The 21,910-nt window shown below is 39.0% G+C and overlaps 1 protein-coding gene and 1 long non-coding RNA gene across 2 annotated transcripts; one reads left to right on the forward strand and one right to left on the reverse strand.

The window, feature by feature from the left end:
- The first annotated feature begins 671 nt into the window (after positions 1-671).
- LOC116655794 lies at positions 672-1,077 on the forward strand. The gene is made up of 2 exons (XR_004310855.2): positions 672-842; positions 902-1,077. It is a non-coding gene; the product is annotated as an uncharacterized LOC116655794 (long non-coding RNA).
- Positions 1,078-5,905: 4,828 nt separating this feature from the next.
- LOC6493684 (somatostatin receptor type 2) lies at positions 5,906-21,156 on the reverse strand. Its single transcript, XM_001958200.4, has 2 exons — positions 20,630-21,156; positions 5,906-8,247 (listed from the first exon to the last, which is right to left on the reverse strand). The coding sequence occupies exon 2, from the start codon at positions 8,091-8,093 to the stop codon at positions 6,342-6,344; it is 1,752 nt and encodes a 583-aa protein (XP_001958236.3). The 5' UTR covers positions 8,094-8,247; positions 20,630-21,156; the 3' UTR covers positions 5,906-6,341.
- Between the last annotated feature and the right edge of the window lie 754 nt (positions 21,157-21,910).

Raw genomic sequence — 21,910 nt, forward strand, 5'->3', positions numbered from 1 at the left:
CTACGAACTGCTGAGAAATTTGAATCTTTTAAAAGACAATACGGAAATACAGCGTACTGACGCCTTGCAGTGTATTCGAAATAAAGCTAAGAATAATATATCTTTGGCTCATGAAATAAACGCTAAGGTTTATAATTTAAGGACTAGATCGGTAGAATTTAAAAATGGTGAAGAAGTCCTTGCTCGTAATTTCGCACAAAGTAATGCCAGCAAGAAGTTTAACGCTAAATTAGCACCTCTCTTTATTAAAGCTAAAGTGAAAAAGAAAGTAGGACGTTCTTATTATGAACTGGTAAATGAATCAGGGAAAATTTTAGGAACCTACCACTTAAAGGACATTCAAGTAATAAAATAAAATAAAATATTAGTAGATATTAGTGATTTCAGTTAATGACCCCTGCTAATAAGATTTTTGGAGCATTAACTGTGGTGTAGTGTGTGGATTTCCAACAGGGCACGCATGCGAAGAGCGGTCATAAGATAGACATAGAAAAGCTTAAAAGCTTATCACCGAATATCATTGATCTGCGGTCACCTTGGATAAGTGAACGAAACATCACGCGATTCTTATCTATGTTTTTGCATATCGAGATAAGAGTGCCGTTATGTAAAAGCTTTTTCTCTAGCATAGTTAGGGCTAGGTTTGCATAGGAGAGCTTTGATTTTTTTTTGACGAGCTTGAAAGCAATACGGCTGCAATTGTAAGCCAAGTTTAATAAATATTTAAATTGTGCTGAAAATTAAATAAAATCAAATCCCAGACGAATTATCGGGATTCATTTAATAAGTGTTTAGTTATTTTATGCCAGTGCCACGTGCCAGTGCGGCTAGTACCAAATTATGTAAGCGGCTAGCACCAGTTTTTTTTAATCGGCTAGTACAGGATTATGTAATCGTCTAGCACCCTATTATGCAACCGGCTATCTGGAGGCCGAAATGGATGAAATATGGGAATTAACTAGTGCAGAGATTCGACGCGGGATCGCAATCTTTTGATAAATATTTTTGGATTCGACGACAAGCCCCCTTTTCGCTACACGGAGAGAAAACTCCAGCGAATTATTGATAAATTTGTAACTATAAGAAGTGCAATTATGTGAATATTGGCCTGCTGAATTTTATTCAAAGCTCAAATCCCTTTTGTTAATTATGAAATCATTCTGCGGAAAGAAAGAATATTGTATCTTAATTCGAATTTTGCACACCCTTCAGTTTTTTTTAAATAATTAATATCTTAATATCCGTTGTTATTTTATTATAAATATATAGATTTATGTAAATATATATATATAAGTGATATGAAAATATAAGGAAAGAATTTAGATTGAATTAAATAATGATAACTTTGCGATAATATTCGAGCATGGCCAGGCTAATTTATTGTTCTATTTAAATTAATAATTATAAACATCTCTAGCTATTCCTGTCCTTGAGCTCAACGGCGGCGAACATCGGTGAGTGAATATCCCTAAATTAAATTTTAATAGTTTTGCGAAGCAAACAGTAAATTTTAGCAAGGCATGAATTGGATAATTTTGGATTGATAATAATTTTAACTAATGAAATCGCAAATTTTATAATTCCTAATTTAATTACTACATTAATCCCAAACGTAGTTAAACTGATTTATTGAATTTAACCCAATATTTTTAAATCTCTTCTTTATATATAAATATAAATTTATATATATATATATTAATATGAATTCTAATGAAATTATATAAAGTAGCAGTTAAGGAGAAATTTTATAATGAAATAGAAATACCCGACTGGGAAAAATGAATCAAGTTCGCTCCAATTTAAATTTGAGTGTTAGGAACTCCATGAAGGCTTAAGGCCATTACAGATCCGCCACCGAAACTTCAAATAGCCATGCTGGAACCACAATAGGTATCACATAGGATTGTGATAAGGGGCGAATCAAACGTCGTAGATCTCGCCAAGGTCGGGTGGGTTAAGAATAGGGTATAATGAACACCTAATACCCTACAACTGATCAAAGTCATTCTCTCTCTCTTTCTTCTGAGCCTGTTTGCCTTTTAGGTGATTTGTTTCCTTAGTTTTCTTTTGGATTTGAGTCAGTAAGACAATCATCCGGGTTTTCGTTATTAATTTGCATCTAGTTAGTGCACTTAAATTTATTTTGATGATGTGTAGTATGGATACGTGAAAAGAACCACCCCATCCGTCGAGCTTAGTCTAAGACCACAAGAAGTGCACGCCCTTCACTCCCATCCATACGTCCCCAAGGTATATCCTCTGGACCTTGCAGTAGATCTTGCAATTTGGTTCTGTTTAACTACAGCCCGTACACCCCCACGTTAGAAGTTGGCTAACAACGTAGGGAGTTCGAACCACACCCACACATTACATAATGCAGATCTAGGGACATTAAAGTTGAATCTTTCAAGCCAATTGTTAAAATATTTTAAAAAGGTATTTCTCAAACAAACTAGGAAATTGGATTTGATTGGGTCAAATTTGTGTTTTTTATCTTTTTATGCAGATTACAGGGGGATAGAACTGTGATTCATAAATGATATTCCGTTGTTCGATCGGTTATGAAAAGATATTCACAAAAAAGTGATTCCAAAGCTTAGATGTTGGCCAAATATTATAAAATAACGGCTAAGTTGTTGATAAAAATTTCGACCCCAAGGGGTACTGCTCACATCTCGGCTATTTCTAGACGGATTTCGAAGACGGATGTCATTTTGTCTTCAGGACACCGATTTCCTTCGAACTGCATCCCTAGATTTGGAAAATAGAGCAAATTTTGACCCGATTTTCGCGATTTTGGCAAGGGGTACACATGAGGATTTTTTGCAAAAATCGGCGAAAATGTTATTGTTTGATTTTAAGAAACTTTTGATGCATATCGAAGGATAATGATGTCCTGATCACGAAATTACATCCCTCGTATGGCAGAAAATCTGAAGTACCAGGCGAACAGAAACCAGCAGAAGGTGGCCGAAATCAAGCAGTACATTTTGATTGCTCTTTTTTTCAAATCTTGGGATGCAGTTCGAAGGATATCAGTGTCCTGATAACAAAATAATTTACGTCTTTTTCAAGGACTTTAAATGAAATGTTTGCTTTATCGAATAGCCGAATAGATAATAAAATATTTGATTATATGGAGCAATATTATCACTATATTCCTTCTGTTTCAAAACCAAAATCAATTTGTTCCTCACCACAAAGCATCAGAAAGTACTTTGAATGTTCATGAACGCAATTCCAATTTATCGCTCTCTTAAATTCCCATCTAATGTTTATTTTATTCGCCGTTAAGTTATATTATTTTTGCATCTGGCACAATCCACCTGGCAACATATTTTCGGTCTTTTTAAAAACGCTTTCCATTTGGACTTCGTTTCAAATACCTGCCAGCGCCGTATTTGTTTGGCCAACGTCATTATTCGACTGATTGAGGTGCTAATGTATTTATAAAGCGGATCGCCTGTATTTTTAGTTTTGTAGGCAAATTGTATCGGGCTCAGTTGGACGCCTTTTTATCTGTTCATTTTCAGTGTCCGATTTATTAAGTGTGAAGCATTAATTTGATTTCGTATATAGCCGCAAATAAATTAGGTCAAAATATGCACAATTTAGGGGCCGATGCTTTGAAGTCGTGTTCATCTGCCTCTGAGATGGAAAATGTACAGAACGCCATTTGAAAATGTTGGGTGGAAAACTGTTTTCATAATTCATCTGACGGCCGACTCTTCTCCATCAATATGGCAATAGGTTGCCTGTCTGTCTGCTCCATAGTGAGTGCTTTTTCAGCTCTCTCGCCTGACCTTAAACTTCAACTTGCAGCAAGCTGGGGGCCGGGCCGAGTGCAAGGAGGGGATTTGCATCAGTCAGTCTGCAATTTTCCATTAAAACTATCCAAGTTGCCCGGCAGATGGACATAGAAGATGGCATATGGCATGTGGCAGGGAGCATCAGAATGCAGGAGGGCCAACCATAATTCCCCGCTCCGGATCCTGGTCTGCCTGCTAATGAAGTCCTTGGGAGCAATCAATATGCCACCTATGTTCGAGTACATGACCTTCAGCAAGTGCATCAAGTAAAAGCGAGAATGCATAGGAAGGCAGTGGAAAAGTCTCTAATACTTGGCTCACTCCATCTCAGCGTTCCAGGATTGGTTTGCTCTCGTAATTGGCCATCTGCTGGAGGAGTCATTGTCCTTTGGACCGTTTTTTCTTTGCCTCCCGTTGGCTGTGGCAGTGCCAGTGCAATTTCCTCGCCTGTCAGCTAAAGATTTTCCGTTTCCTTCAGTTGGGTTTTTGTGCAGCTTTCATTAGATGTTCTGGACTTTTTCATTAAATTTTCTTTTGCAATTTCTTGCATCTCTGTTTCTTGTGTCGGTTTAAGTTTATTCTATATTGTTTTCTGCTCAACAAAAATGTTGCTAATGGAAAAATATTCGCACATTAGACGAAGCATGAAAAATGTTTTCTGTTTTTGTTTTCATGCTGACAATTTTCCTGTTGTTTGATTTCCTCCTCATGCCCCTCAATTGCTTATTTGTTTCGATTTGAGATGGAAACCTTTCGCCATCTCCGTCCGTATTTGTATCTTTTACACACGACCTGGCAAGCAGTATTCAAGTGGGTCGAGACAGGATAAAATCAAAATAAACAATAGAGTTTCCCATGGCAATAACAAACAAACACTTACGTTTCATACATTTTTTAACGAAGCGAAAAAAAGATGCTTTCAGTGTTTTTCGAATTCATTTAAAATAATGTTTATTTTGTATCCATTTTGAAGCACTTAAATTCACTTACAAACAAACATTTACAGCAAACATTTCAATTTGTTTTGCTTTCAATCAAGTTACACTTAAAATTGAAAAATTTTACACATATCTCCGGTTTTCCGGTTTTGGTTTCCTCATATTTTCCTGTATTTCTTGGACAATTAATATCTATAAATACATAATAATTTATTACAAGTATTACCGATTAGCCTAGTTCTAGTTTTAAGAATTGTTTACTTTTCACAAATATTTGCCAAAGATTCCTTCCGCTATTGTTTACAATTATCGAGTCAATGATAAATTCTGATATTAGTTTGTGAATCCATTGTTAAGGATCTATTGTAGTTGTAACTCCCCTGTGGCTGCTTAACTATTCCGCACTATTTAATATTTATGGCAACGATTTAAGTAAATTTATAATACTTGATTAGCATTCATTCGGGTCGTTTATTATCTGTAAATGCACAATTGAGTTAATGGCTGCAGAATTGTGCAAAAAATGTAAATTAAAACACACATGCACGGTTAATTAAGCTGCAATTGGGATTATTGTTATGAATTGTTATGTAAATTTTATTTATAATTTATTTCTTACAATCACATTGCAATTTAATTCGATTTTTAGAGTTTCGATTACTTTGTGAATACTTTGTTCGTTTTATTTCCAATGGAATCATTTGCCAGTTTGGAATTGTTCGGTTCTCGGTATCGGTTATGGTAATATCTCGTTTAGCATTTTTGGCTCTTTTTTGGTAGTCTTTGATTAAACGATATTTTATTTACTGCTCTTTAAAGTCTCTCGATGAACTTTAAGATTAAATCTTTGGCTTAATTCGCTATCGGCACCAGTGCCCCCATTGAACTTGTCTATTTTAAACTGCTCCACAACCAGCTACACCAACTTATCCTAAAACTGTCCAACTTTAAAAGATCCTCAAGCTTACCATCTAGCGGAGTATATAAATTGGAAAACGACCATATAATTATGCACACTCGATGACACGGAAAACTTATTCGATGACTTGATTGATTAATTTGTGAATGCGAAAACGGCATGATATTTCTATTTGTTAGCTTACTTTATAAATAAATTATTAAGCAACAAAACAGTGTATAACTATTTTTTATAAATAAATAAATAAATACTAAACAAATAGCTGCTTAAAGTTATTATTCTTTGGGAAATCCAATACCTTTAGTTAGTTTTTTAAAGTTTAAAAATAATTTGTATTATGTTTCTATTATAGTTTTATAAAAAATTAAATATATATCTGTAAGAGTCTCTATTACTTTGAATTAATTATTATTTGTTTGTCTATGGGAACTAATTTTAATGAAAACTTCACTAATTTCTCTCTGTTTTTAATTGAGATTCAATTGTTACTTTTCTCCGTTTTCGCATTTTTTTTTGTCATATAAAATATCATTTAGCAGACCCCTACAGTAGACACTCGGGCTGCGTCAACAGTTGTCGATCCAGCACCATGTCCAGCTCCAGCTCTAGGTCTGCCCTGACTCATCTGCGGGCTATGAACACCACCGTTTCCAGCGGCATCGCTGGAGCCCGCTCTTATAAGTCCGTGTGAAGGACCGGAGGCTTACAGTTGTTGGTCTCCGCGTTGACCACCAGAAGGGCGACAGGATTAGTCTGATCTTGATGCACAGCCGCTGGCTGGATGCAGGTGACAGGCAGATCCGTGCCGGCGGTGGTGGTCGTCGTTGTCGTGGTTGTGGTGGTGGTCATCGGAGCATTATTGTTTCTCGCCGCCACCAGGGTCTTCTTCTTGGCCAAAGAGCCACGCTGGGCGCCTCCCTTGGCTCCGCCCCCGTTGCCGCCACCTCCACCACCTATCAACCTCTCCGACTGCCGACCCTTGCCGAACTTGGGAAAGAAGCTGTTCTCCAACTGGAGCTGGGCATTGACGTCCTTGCGGGCTGCACAGGTGCAGGCCTTCATAAAGCTCTTCTTGAAGTTGTCGCTTAGGAAGGCGTACAGAATGGGGTTCATGGCCGAGTTGGAGTAGCTGAGGCAGCCGCAGGCCAGGAAAACGGCCAGCTCCAGCCGGGAGGCGCCACACTGCTTGGGCGTGGAGCTGATCAGCGCCACCTGGGATATCCAGTGGGGCAGCCAGCACATTATGTACACCGTGATTACGGTGAGGACTAACTTGGTGACCTTTCTGTGCGATCGCTTCTTCTCCTTGCTCTTGTGCTTGGGACCCACCGTGTGCAGTTTCCTGATCACCAGGCAGTAGAACACCAGAATGAATGTCAGCGGAGTGGCGAAACCCAAGATGAAGGAGTACAGTATGAAGGTAGAGTCCGAGTGCGAGTTTTGGGTGTCGGGCCACTCGATGTTGCAGGACACATTGCCATTTTGCGAGGCCACTGTACTGGCAAACAGGATAACCGGCAGCATCAGCAGCACGGAGGTCATCCAGGCAAAGGCCGATACTAGCTTGGAGACAAAGGGAGTTCGGTAGCGAGGCGAGGATATCGGATGGCATACGGCTATGTAGCGATCCGCGGACATAATCAGCAGAAAGATCGAGGAGGTAAACGAGGTGATCGAGGTGCTCACCATGTAGGCCTTGCACATATAGTCCCCGAACGACCAGTTTCCCACCTGCATCGTGTAGAGCAGGAAGGGTATTCCAATCAGGAAGCACTCGTCCGCAATGGCCAGGTTGAGGATGTATATGTTTGTGACCGTTTGCATCTTGGAGAAGCGCAGCACCACGTAGATGACCAGGGTATTGCCGAAGAGGCCGATTATGCAGACCAGAGCATACAGTATCATCGAGATGAGCTTCAGTATAAAGTTGTTGCTGTAGCCACAGTCCACGGCATCCTCGTCGTCCTCGTAGTCCATATACTGCTGACTGCCGTTTCCTCGAACCGGAGGCGGCAATTGGTGTGGACTGCTGGTGGGCAGAATGGTACCATTCTGGTCCGAGGAAATGGAAGGCACTGAGGCGAATTCCACTGGCTCAAGTTCCAATTGTTGTTGCTGGTGTTGCAGTTGCTGCATCGGACTGCTGCTCCCATTTGGCGCCACTGTCAGCTGCTCTGTGGGCGTTATTAAGCTCGTTAGTGTCAGCGCTGTCAGCACAAATAACAGAATGCCAGAATGGACACTGTTCACGGTCGCCATGTTGCTGGTTTTGTAGTTGTTGCTGTTGCTGTTGCTGTTGCCACTTTTGCTGGCATTGTTGTTGCTGTTGATATTGTTGCTCCTGCTCCGGCTACTGCTGTTGCTGCGGTTAGCAGCTGGCTCATTTGGGCTCGAATGTCCTTTCATGTTGACCATTCGCCCACCCATTCCCAGACTTCTTTGTCCTAGGGTTCCAGCTAATTTCCAATCGGTGGTCGGCGGCAGCCTATTTGACGATGATGCCTCACCCAGCTAAATGGCAAATATTTTGATATGCTTTCCATACCTATTGCCCGTGACGTCACATGTTGTGGGATGTGGTCTGCAAAATTGCAAAAATGAAATGCGAGATTAGTTAGTGGAAAAAAGCTTTCAGCAGGACTATTATTAGCTAAGGGTAGAGCACTGAGAGAAAATGGTGTAGGCTTAACTTAATTCTTATATCAGAGACTTGAGAGGCAGTATTTCATAATCAAAGTACTGTTTTTTATCAGTGAATAGCGAGTCCGAGGGCAGCTGGCTCTAACAAGCGCGCGTATTATTTACTGACAATATTGAGCGCATGCTATCAGCAACTATTCCCGCCTCTCGGACGCTCCTTCCGCTGGCTCTCAGTCCTCTTCGTCCTTCGAGCCCTGTGCCCCCTCCTGCATCAGGATCTCAACATCTTCCAGCAGACAATGCAATCAACTATATGAAATTCTGCTCGTTTGCTTGTTTGCCTTCTTCTCACACCACGGCGTGCGAAAAAAATGATTCTCTATCTGGCGAGTGAAAAATGAAAGGCAATGGCTAAAAGGAAAAGCGGCGGAAAAAAGGGAAACAATAAAGGAATACATGACAACAGCAGCAACAACTACAAGCAATTAACTTTCCCATAACCTGAAAAACAAAGAAAAGCAAGGCATAATATAGAAAAACTCAATTTATTGCATCTGCCAAGACCAGAAATATAATTAAATAGAAATTGAAATGTGGTTTGGACATGAAGGCCTTTCTTTTTTTAAATAAATCAATTTATTGTCAAAGCTCAAGATATTTTTAATAAGCCTTTTTATTAAAAAAATAAATTGCTTTGAAACATAAAAAATGTACTCTCTCCTTGACAAACTTAATATCATAATTAATAAACAATTTGTTTGTGGGTTTCTTAAGATCCCCAAGCTATTTCGGCTAACCTTGTCCATATAGACTCGCCAAGAGAAAACTTTGAGGCCCGAAGCCAAGCCGCAAAGCATATATGTATAGAAATATATATATAGTATTGTGAGCAAGCCCATTGAAGGCCGAAAACTTCTCGGTCAGTAGCCAGGCGGAAACTTTGGCAGACAACGGCAAACAACGGGGCCAATAAGAAGTGAAGCCAACTTTTCCGTTGGCCGAAAACCGACAAGAAAACAACAAGTCAAGGCCAAGTAAAAAGAAAATAGCCTGCGGCAAGTACCCGGCACCGCCCGCTCCACCCACACCCGGCGAAAGCCAAGCCGAAACAGATAGAATTTCCTCTGATTAATTAATTGGCGTAATCCTAGTTAGATAAACTGCGTGAATCGCCACGGAATTTATGAGCGCGTTGCTTCCGCGGTGGAATTAAGTGGGTCAACAGCAGCTGTGTCTAACGACTTTTCGACCCGATCGGGTTGGAGCCGTGTCCTGCCCATAAGCCCCTTAACCCCTTAATTAGATTGAATGCAGCTGCTTTGATGCGGGTACATCATAATTGCTACACAGAGCGAAAATTTATAACCTTTCCGTTAATAGCATTGTCGTCTCTGGTAAAGCATCGCTGCCGAACTCATCTGTCAGTGTACTGGCTTGTCAGCTCTACACCTTGATTAGCCAGACAGATATCTCGATAATTACGCCTTTGGTCAAAAGGAGAGGAGTGCGCCCGACTACCCTGGCAAGTCCTGTCGATATCCGAGTCCCGTTGGCTGTTCCCATTCGTTTGTCAGTTAGCTCCTGGCTGGGATAAACAAGGTTAGCAATCAATTGCTAAACATGTTGCCATTGACGATGATGGCACCACCCACTACTGCACCATACTCCTTCCGTTGCCAACTCCGCACACAAAGGCCATAAAACGCTTGACTACCGATTGATCTGACCGGTGGAGCGGAAGATATGTGTTTTGGGCCATTCATCGGATCCGGGTGGAGGAGCGAAGTTTGGCAGCAAATGGAAGGATGCTTTATGGCCAAGTGACTGATGAAAATATAATTGCCTTCCTGAGCTCGTTCGGTGCTGTAATAACTCAAAACTCTTGATTATTCAAGGTGCAGTGTTTAAGGTGCAAGTGACTGCAAGCATATGAGTTTGTTATGAAATTTGTGGGAGCTCCGCCAGATAAATACCCGTGTTTAATTGAAAATCAATTTAATCAAATGTTTATACACTTTAAGTCGAAATGAAGATGACCAAAAGCTCCCATACAGGAGGTTAATGAGTTTATAAATACAGATTCTGGCATTCCTGAAAGATGCTGAAAATTATAGCATACCTAAAAGGGCAACGCAAATCGAAAATTAATCACCAACACCAAAGCCAAGCTCTTGACCTTTAAAAGCTAACCTTTTACAAATCTGATTGCCAGGATCTAGTCAATTTGCATTCTTATTTAAATTTCATGCTGCTTAGCCAAACTTTCTAAATTCAAAAAAAACTGAATTGAAGAACCTAACGAAATTTAATGGAATTTCTTTTCGCGTGAAAAATACCTTTTGTTTTCGGCGCCTTTGTTCCACCTGAGCACGGCAAGTAAACTTTTACCTGTTATCTTTCTTACTCATTGGCCAAAGTCATTGTCATGCATAGAGTTTCCCCTCAATCGCCATCTCTTTCTCCGCTCCATCGCTATCTCTAGCTGTGTGGCATGTGGCTTTCTCTGTCTCTGACTCTGTCTCTGTTCACCTTTGTTCGCTTTTTGTGTGGCATAAATTTTCACCTGTTTGGCAAAGTGCATGGATGAGTTTTAGTCTGCTTCTTCAAGATATCCAGCATGTGGCATGGTTGATTTGTCTTCTAAGCTTCAACGTTTAGTTTCATAACTCTCAGAAAACAAATCCTCCCACACCTTCCCCCTTATAAATATTCACTTTTAGGTATAACTTTTTGATATGGAAGCAATTTGCTTAATTAAAAATTATATTCGATCTGTTGTGCAACACTTGAACCGAAAATAAACGCCAAATCGGCTTATGTCAACCAAATTAATTGGTAAATGCACCTGAAAAAACCCTTGCATACCCCGATGCACTCTATTTATGCCCCTTGTGGGTTGTTTGGGAAACAAATTCATATTTCATTTGCATATGGGTGAATTAGGTCGATTGGATGGGTAATGATTTGGATAAGCTTCTATCTAGATTGAATTTCACGGCTCGATGTGATTAAGAGCTGAAAGCTGAATGCAATCAAGAAGCGGATTTATAGTGGAAGTGATTCCATGAACGCCAAAGCTAATTGGTAATCGGTTTTAATAGCTTTTAGCTAACTGAACGCTTAATTAGCTTTTATTTATATTCTCTAAATTAAATGGAAGTTATTCAGATTGGGCTGGGCTGTTTAAGTGATAAACAAGTGGAGTCTCTAAGGGAAATCTAACATATTTTGATTATGTATTCTGTTTCAATGAAAACACCTTGATTTCCCAATCTTTTCACACCGATAATTCCTAACCACAATGTTTCCTTTCACGCATTTTGATCACATTGTTTCACAGTCTGGCTGGAGGGTGGATGATTCGCACCTAACTGCTGGATGGCAGAATATGTTGCCATAATTTATGTATTTATACTCTGGCCCCGGAATCGACTGGATTCCGGCCAAAATGCCCGTCCGCCCGGAATGCAGTGTCGCCTGGCCAGGTCATGATTTATAAATAATTAAATATTTATTTTCGCACATCGTCAATGATGCTCCGGTAGTCATCGATGAGGTAAGGGCGTTTTCGTGCGACTTTTGGCGGACAGGACGGAACGGGGCGGGACTTTTGCTTTTCCGGCTGCCATTTGGAGCATCGCCCACAACCTTTATGCTCATTAATATTAATAGGGCGATGTTAGCGAGCATCGGCAGATGGCTCCCAGCCCCCGATACTCGTATTTCCCCCTAGATCCCACCTCAACAGGTGTTCGGGCACACGTGTCGACGGTGTCCTTGCCCTTGTGGGCTCGTAATCAAGTCAAGTGCCATCGGCTCGACCGAAGAAAGTTAAGTTTCAGTTTTAGACGCGTTTAGGGCAGGAAACCTCGGCTAGAATCCAATTTCCATTATCCAATTTAACGCCGGCATGCGCGCATAAGTAAGCCTCTGTGGATAGACCAGGACCGGCAGGAATACATACAGCATCGCTGGAGTCCTGAGAGCACCCGAAGGTCCTGGGGATTATCCTGGTGGCTTATCCCAAGCCAACCCCCAAGATCTTTGTTATGCAAATCTCAGCACAGAATAAAAAACACGAAATAAAATCAATCTTCTACTTAGTCAAGGAAAACACATATTTTTCTGGGGGTTCTTCTTATCCTCAAAGAGAAACTTTATGCATCCAAACCTTGTCCTTAAATGTATAGTTTTTTAGTGTTCTTTTAGGAATTTATTAATAAACTTTATATTTATGTTTTTGTAATATAACTAATACAAATCCTTTGGGCCATTTCTGCATCGTTTAGCGTTGTGTAACTTGAATGTAACATTAATTATTAAGAGACACACACACTCTCCAGAGTGGGATATTGAAATTTGTATAATTTATTATTTATATGTAAGCAGAACTTTTAAACAAAGATGACAGCAACGAGTACAAAAGGAAACCGTTTACCAATTTCATAAATTTTTCAGCGAAACCAAAATAAAGCGACAAAATACAAAGAAAAATGCTAAAGAGCAATAAAAACGCCTACATGGAAGATACACTTTGTTAGCTTTGTTTTTTTTGGGGGGTGCGATCCAGGTCTCTTACCCGGAAACTTTGTAAAAAAAAATACCAGGAATCGCAGGTGTGCGTGTGCTTTGTGGGAATATGTGCAACTTTTGTATCAAAAACAAAAACAAGGAGAAAACCGCGAAAAAACCAACCAAAAATAAATAAAAACACAAAATTTGTACTCTACGCTTAAAAGTCGATTTCAGGCTTGGGCCTATAAAAAATTTACATTTTTTCAGGATGCGTATCAGAGGTGAGCGAGCAATTTTTGTTATCTCTATAACTTGATTTATGTTCCTTGGTCCGACGCCAGCAGCAACAAAAAAGTTCATCGATTATGAAGCTGAATTTCCAGCTGGGGAGTTTTTTTTTATTTACCTTCAAGTCTATGAATTTTCATAAAGCATTTAAAAAGGAAAGAAAATGAGCCACGCGCGCCATCAGAAACATTTAATGTCAGCGTCAGCGATGTGTCACGCCCTTAGCGCCTGTCGTCGCTCCCTTTTTGCCCCCCAACACTTACCATTTAAACAATAAATTAATTTTAGTCGTGATACAACCCACAAACAACAACAACGTCGGAATCAACTCAAATCAGTGTCTGACGAGGTTAGAAACTATGGAAATCAAGGGCCATTGAAGGCGGTAAAATCTACAGAAAAGCGCGTGCTGAATTTAAAAATATTAACCTCACACAGCTTAGTGTGTGCGTCCTTATCCAGTGCCCAGGGCTTATTTGCTCTGCTTTCATTTTCATATTCATCCCAGTAATGGCTTACGGCTCGTGCGTGAGAAGAATTATGTCACGGTATCATTTGCAGCCATTGTGCCCAAAAAAGTATGCAAAGAAAACGAGTGTAAGATAAATGAAATGATTTTTAATTTATGTGCGAGTCCTTAAGCAAACCCAATGGAAAGCACAAACAAAAGTGAAGGTTGCGAAATTAAATTATAATAAATAAGGGCAAATGCTCCCTTTAAAAGTATTTTCTTTTGCCATTTTGTTCTTTAAGATTCAGGAGATACGAAATTTCCATAGAAATGACTGTTTAAATCGCACCACAAACATATCACTTTACAGTCAGCATAAAAGTAAAGTGAATTTCAAGTTTAGCAAACCAGAAATGAAAACATTCTTTACTACTAAAGAGCCTTTTATATTTTTAAATATAATGGGTTCTAAAAAAAGCTTCTACTTGATGAAAAATGCATTCAAATATCTGAAACTCATATATATTCCTGATAAAAAAAACGTGTAAGGCCTTAAAGAAAGAGTATTAAGAAAAAGAATTGTAAGTAAGATGCAAATGTGGAGAATGACTGAACAATAAAATGGAAAATATGTACGTTGGAATGGACGTAAAATGCCGATGGAATTTGACAAAGTTGCAAGTTGTTCACACAACCACGCCCACATAGCCTCGGCAACATCCTCTCATTTTCGTCCCTATCATCGGTCTTCGACTTGTAATAAAAATAAGTATGGCAAAGGATTGTTTGACATAAATTTATGGGCTTGTCCCCTCCAAAATTTTGTCGTATTCGTTGAAGTTGTACAGTTCCCGGTTGCCAGGACGTGATGGTGCGATAAACGGACACTGTCCGCATAAATCGTATCGCTCCAAAACATATAAACAAGCTAAAATGGAGGTCAACATCGTAAAAAGCAGCGGCACAGAAACAGGACATTATATCGAATAAAAAGGGAAGGCAATTGGGGGAGGGGGAACAAACTATATCCCGATATGCAGATCATTGAAATTGTTTGACTCCAAACACACGCAAAATATGGCCTTTTCGGACATGACACTGCCTAAGTAAGTCGACATGAAATTTATGGCCACAGAACAACCGTCCGAATGTTGGCTAAGTGAAACATGAGCCAATAAAAATGATGACTGTGCCTTCAAATATTCCGAATGAATACAGAAACTTCCGGACCAGAAGAGTCCATAAAGTTCTCCGGCCATAAAACACGCTAAATGATTTCGCTGTTGATGGGATTAATAAAGTTAGAAATTCAAAAGTGTCAGTTGAGGGACACAAAAATAATAATAGTCGCGACTTTATCTGTAGTTTGGGATTGATAGCATATGCATGACTCAAGGCTCAAAGGGCAGGTATTTATTTTTATTTTTTCACATTCTTAAGGAGACTCACTCTCTCTTGAATAAAAAATAATTAATCCCATTAAACTACTTGATGTTGTTTTTTTCCACAGCTTTCCCCTGTTTTTGTGTCACAACAAAGCCTCTTCTGGCCAAGCTGGTGAAGCAAGGAAAACAAGACAATCAAAGTTTCATCAGCAATTTCTCAATGTTTTGCCGTCTAGGAACTTTCCTCTATTTTCGTCATTCAAGCTGAAAGTTTTCAATTAGTCACACGACTGCACAATTAAATTTTTCTGCCACTCTTTTTGCCTCTAGTGTCTGTGTGTCTACCTACACCAGTGGCCTTCTCCTTTGAAGACTCCACTCAAGGACCCACCTATGCCGCTGGAAGGACGTAGAGTCGACAACTTTCGGACATTTATCTTCCCTTTGGGTGTCGTCAAGAAAAGCAGCAAAAGCTGGCTGGGCTGGGAAAGTGGAGTCACAAGTATTTCTCCCTTGGGGAAGAACTTGTCGTAATTCACTTGGAGCGCAAGTTTCGCCATCGATAAATTTTGCTGCGTCCGAACACTTGTTGCACTTTGAAGTTTTCCATCGGTTGAATGGACCGTGTAGGTGGTTTTTTTTTGGGTTGGAGAGAGTGCCCACAGGCCAAGTGTCAAAGTAAATTACTTTCTCCGATGAACATCGATTACAATTTTCGGGAGTTTCTTATTGAATTTTGTAAATTTATGTCTGAAGTGATAATTTTATGCTAACAAATTTTGTTTGCTAACAGCAATTATTCTTATCGTCACCTTTTTGAGGATGTAAAGATAAATTAGTCGGACATACTTATTGCCTATTAAAACTAATAAACTGGCAAATGAAAATTAATTATTGTGATTTTGATTGGTAAGTCCTTTTAGGCCTTCATACAATTTTAACTTATTTATTTGACAGTTTTCGTTATTGGCTATTTGCATAAAAGTGTCGACACTGATTTACTTTATAATATTGTTGTATATATTATGCAAACATGGGCCATCTATTCTAAGCCCTGCCGACAGAACAGGCAACCGAATTGGTCTGTTGTGTTCTGGCCACAATTTGGGCCAACATTTCCATGGAGCAAGGCCGTCTGTCCTGACACGATGACGTGGCAGATGTTGCCACAAATTTCTATCACTGAGAAAAAAATGTATATATTCAAGGCATGTATTATATTTTAAAGGCAAACATTAAGAAAAAGTGTGCATAGAAAGCTGTTTTTTTTTTACGTATTTTACTAACTAGTTCCCTAAACAGCTTCCCATAACACTTTGCAGTGTAGTGTTGTGGCGCTTCTCTAATTGAAATGACAAGGCCAGTAATTCAGCTAATGCCAACATTTGGGGGCTTTAATGGAGGATCCCATGTGTAGGAAATTTAAATCTTCAACGGTAGTTGAAGGGAGAGGGTTAAAGGTAATGATGCCGCCACAAAAATGCATAGCCACGCCCACACACGACGGGAAAGGCAGATAGAGTCGAGCAATAAGAGTGGCCGGCCATCGCATATATGAACTGAACTCGGCTTGATGAACTGACATGTGAGTACGAATCAGTATTTTGCCACTCACCCACCCATGGAGCCACAGACCAGTGACCCTCCCAGAGGTTGGATGAGGAAGGACAAGATGGACTCGCTGAATTATGCAATGGGAAGCAAAAGCGGCAGCGGAACCAACTGCAAGTGAACACCGAAAAACACTGGAGAAATCTCTGACCAAAAAAAAAAGAGCAAAAAAAGATTGGAAGGTCTGTCAAGAGGATATTTTCATTTGCTGTGAGAGAGTAAAGAGGTTTTTCTGAGGGGGTGGTCGGGTGGTTGCCAATTCTCGGGTAATTGCAAAATGTAATTGAGGTGCTCACCCACAGAGCCTCGTTCTCGACACTTCAACTGATTGATGCCAGTTACCAAATTAAAGGAAATTCTTTTCGTTCGAGGATATTGGAAAAGAAGCGGTATGTTACCAATTATTTTAAAAATTAAATGCTCCGCCGTTGCTTATTAAATTATGATATTATCTAATTTAATTAAGGGACTATGACGTTCTGTTATCCCTTTGACTGCCTTTGTTCAGACTTTGTTGCAGCCTCTTAGGCTTCGTCCTTGCCTGAAATTTCAATTAAAACCTTTTGAGAAAAAGAGCAAATGATAGCACTTGATAAATTTTGAAACTCAGAGAGGAGAATGAGACAGAGACATAGATGCTGGGCAATTCAAGTGGCGATAAACAACTTAAAAGGTCGTGAAAGGAATTTGAATAAAAAATAGGACTTGACCCGATTTTTCAAAAGAGCTTCTCAACTTTTTTTCAACTGCTCGGAAGGCCTCTTTACCCCAGAAAGTTTTCACATTTTGTTGCATTTTTTACCGTAGAGTTCGCTTGGCCGCAATTAGTTTTGAAATTTTATTCGATTTGCCTCATTGATGATTTCACCGAGAAATTAATTTGATTTTAGCTGCGGCTGCTCAGATGGCAAACTTTGCCTTTATCCCATTTCGCTCAATTTTTGAGCTCATTATCTGCTTCTGGTAACCTTTTGAAGTAGCATGTTCTTAAGGGTTTTTTTGCTGGTATGGTAAAACTTTTAATAGATTTATAGGAGCTTAGGAAAAGTTGGTTCCTTTTTAAATATTTTTCTTTGGTTCGTTTGCTTCGAACGTGTTTGAGTTGGCTTGGGAATTGGTAATTTAGGCTCTAAATAAACTTTCAAAGGTATGTTATCAACTATTAAATTCGTTTTAAATTCAATTGGAACTGGAACCGCAAAAAGTTTCTATTTGCGGTTGTTTAAAATGGTCAGTAACGAACAAAGAAAATTGGAAATTGTATTTATTTTAACAGCGCACTCTCAATGCATTTTCAGGTTGCTAATGTTATTTGTTATTTCAATTGTTTAACAGTTTCAATAAGAACAACTATCCAAACAATAATAATTGTGGAACAGGAGCTAAAAATTTGACTATTAACACAGTTGGATGTTTGGCATAGATTGGTTTATTGATGATTACCCTGGAATGTGGCTGGCATTTACGAATTGTGGTTCATGTCAAAGATTTACAAATATTAGAAAATTTTGTCGTTCTATATTAAAGTTTGGAGTATATTTTTAATTATTTTATAACTTAAATATTTTATTGTCACAAGAACTACGAGGTACCTTTGTTCGTAATATTTTGTCGATATCTTTTATTAAAATTAATGCTCAGATATGGTGATAGTGCGGTGTCTGTTTTTGTGGGCCAGCTTCAGATAACAATGTCGATTTAATTACATTTTATTGACTCTGCCGCGTGGAGCCAAAAGGCCGGGGTCCCCTCCAATGGAGGCGGGTCCCACAAGCGTCTAACGTCCGCGTCATCGACATAAGCTTTTATCAAATAACAGAAGCATATTACGCCGCAGTATAGATATACATATTTATATTATTTCTCCGAATTGTTGATGCAATTTAATTACACTTTCATTCTGCTCGCTATTGATGAACTCAATTTACTTTTCTTATTTTTACGAATTTCCTTTTTCCAATTGACGTTGAGCTGTATTTTTGTGATTTTACTTTGAAAGTGTAAACAATTGAATTAATTTCCACCGAAATGCACATGGATTCTTTTGATCTACTTTTTTGCACAGCGATTTAATTGTTAAAGTATTGGGATTAAAAACAATTAAAATGGCAATTTATTAACTTTGCGGATTGGCAAATATTTTGTTGCTAAAGGCGGATAATTATTATATTATATATTTTCAATACAAGCCTGATACTATTTATTTAATTTGGAAAATTGCAAATATTTTCAGGGCATTTCAATCACGACTGTTGATGTTTTTATGGCTTAGATACTGGCTGCGGGTTGTCTGGCTTTGTTTTCTACCATGTTTGGCTTGTAACTGTGGCTGCTGTCGGCAATAAGCACGTAATTACTCACACAAGCACAGAACTTCGTACACACACTGAAATAGACGCGAAGGGTCGCCACTACACACAGGCACATTATGTAATTACATTTAATTATCTGCATTGAGTTTGCGGTCTCCGAAGGCGTTCCCCTCATCTTTATTAATTTAGTTTCTTTTTTATGTCCCTGTTTTACAGCTGCATTGTTCAAACAGAGGATATCCCCCACACTCATGGAGCTCTTCATCTTCTGGGACAATGACTAGCAATGAGATATTTTGGCAATCTGCCCCTGAAGAGCCACTCTGACAGCCACTGCAGATGCAGTTTCGGTTGCACTATCGACAGTAAGAATTCTGACAGTAAGAAGGGAAGATTCCTTTCACCCTTCCCTGCTTTTTGACAAATTTGGCAAACCATTTCTCTGGCACATACGACTTCTCCAGCCTGCCACTATACATATGTATATGGGAGCCACCTACATAATGCATCTCGGTACAGTGACTAACAAAAGTGTATGTCAAACTTTCTGCAGTTTCTTGAATAGAACTTAACTTTAAGAAGGAAACTTAATATTGCATGAAGCACATACTGCTATGAAATGCACTGCATATGAAAGACTTTTATGACATTTTATAAGCGTCCTGGCCGCTCCATTCTTCCGCCATTCATTTCTCCTCCATAAGAGAAAGATTCCTGGCTTTGGGGCTTTTCGTTTATATTCCTGGCTACCCTGACAGCGGAAAATTTGTTCTTGAATTTATAAATTCTTTCCAAGCTTACAGCTCCGGCTAAACTCAAATTAAGTTTGCTTGATTTAGCTTGAGTAGGATAATTAAACTTGTTATTGAATTTATGAATGGCATTTATTAAGGAAAATTTTCAGACACTTTAAATTGGATTAATTAACTGGGAAGCCTGGGTTGCTATGTTTCTTCACTTGTATGTCATCAAGAAAATATGTTTTGAAGTGAAAATTAAGTGGCCTAATGAAAATGATAACGTTTCCATAAATAAGTCATATTTTACGAATATTTACAAGTGATTTCAATGTAAAGAGGCTCTCAAAAGTATGCTTTGTCTAATAATAAACAAGGAATTTAAGAATTTTGAAAGATTATCTTTGTCGTAAAAAACTGAACTGGCCAAGTGGGAAAATTATTATCTAACTTGTGATTACCATTACTTAAAATAGCTATTTTTGGCCATCAAAGACTGACAATTCACAAAATTTATAGGGCCCATTGGCAGAGGGGCCAAAATGTGAATACAAAATATGTTTACAACACAATTACGAGAACAAACAGTTGACACCCACAAAAAACAAAACAATTCAACAATTCTCTTCTTTTCGTCAAATTCCGTGGAGGCAAATAAAAAATCCTTGAGGTTAAAGCACAGCATCACTCACTCGCACACATACAATAAATAGTAAAAGGATCTGACAGATGGAAAGGTTTCCATCCTTCAGCTAAACTCAACTCAACTCGTCCCGCCTCGACTCGACTCATAAGCCATATAAATTTCCGGCTGTCGTCCTTTACCGCTTCGCATAAATTTGACACTTTTGTTTTATTCCTGTTGTTGTTTTTACTCTTTTGTGTTTTTTTTTTTATTTATATATTCGTGTATTATGGCTTAGGGGAACCGTTATTTGTGTTTATGCACTGAACAGGAGCAGTTCCAAAGGAGAGTTAATTTTATGGAAGATTTACGGAATGATATGACAGAAATAATATTTACCTTGACAAAATTGCGTTTTTTGGCGAAGTTTGAAGGATTTTCGAGGTTTCTTATGGGTTAGGGAGTACACTTTTCTTTGATGTGATAATTCTTGGTATTTCTTTCGTTCTTATCAAATATTTAAGAGCCCACTTTTATTCTGTTGTGGCTTGCTCAGAAGCTTTCGAAAAATGTTCAATTTCCACGCAACACTTTGGGGATAGATTTCTTTTTGGGGTTAGTACTTCAGTCCATTTCGCGTTTGTATCAGACACTTTTTGATTTTATTCGAGGAGCTGGCCACGTTCGCAGCGTTTTGTTGACAGGCAACGACTGAAGCGGCTCAGAAACACGCTGCCTAACATCAACCACGACGATGATGATGAAGATGGCCCATTGAGTGGCCAGAAGGCAAAGCGCCCGAACAGCTGTTCCTCCGAAGTGCCGTTCGTGTCTGTTAGCTGATTCCGAAAATATTCGTTCCAGCCAATACTGTTAACGGTGGGTGGTCGTTTAGGCCAAGAGCTTACCTGTTTGCTTGGCTCTGTTAGCGAACAGTGCCTGCGAAATGTACAATGCCCTGCCATAATATCATTAGACTGGCACCCCATAGCGTTTATTTCTTGCCCCGTCTGTTTATATTATTTAATATTAGTTTTTATGTTAATGGTTTTTTAATGCCCGCCATTTCCAGCTTTTCATGTTCATCTTTCTGTGATGGTTTTCCTCGACTTCTAATGTCTGCTACGCATTTGTTTGTAAACAAGTTGTGATTTCTGTTGGGAAGCGGGAGCGTTGAAGAATAAATAAATAAGCACCTTGGCCAGGGCATAACAATTGAAATCAATTATTGGTAATAAGTCAGCCGTCGATTTATGAAAGTGTCAATGCAATTTTTTTCGCTCTTTTCTCGGCCAGTGACGTCAACACTCTGAAATTATTTCCCATGCATTCTATTTTCCAAACAAACAATTATAATTAGCCATTTGGCAGCGTCTTTGTTGGTGTCTGTTTCCAAGGGGATGGGAGGGAGTTGCCTTGCTTTATGTTATTTCTGTATTTTACTAACGAGTTTCCTCATATGCTTTTCATGGTTCAGAAAAGCGGTAATGTTTCCACAAATCTCATTATTTTTTCTGTATTAATCTTCATTGTTTTGTTTGCAACTGGATCCTGGTATTTTATGTTAAATACTACTGCGTTAATTTTATTCAGATAAACATTCAGCAAAAGTTGTAACGCCGCTCTTTAAGCCGGCTTCTGCAACCGAGCCACGAATCCTGCGGCCAACTGTTTAAACAT

This window comes from Drosophila ananassae, chromosome 2R (genome assembly GCF_017639315.1).
Source record: "Drosophila ananassae strain 14024-0371.13 chromosome 2R, ASM1763931v2, whole genome shotgun sequence".
Classification (NCBI taxonomy): domain Eukaryota; kingdom Metazoa; phylum Arthropoda; class Insecta; order Diptera; family Drosophilidae; genus Drosophila; species Drosophila ananassae.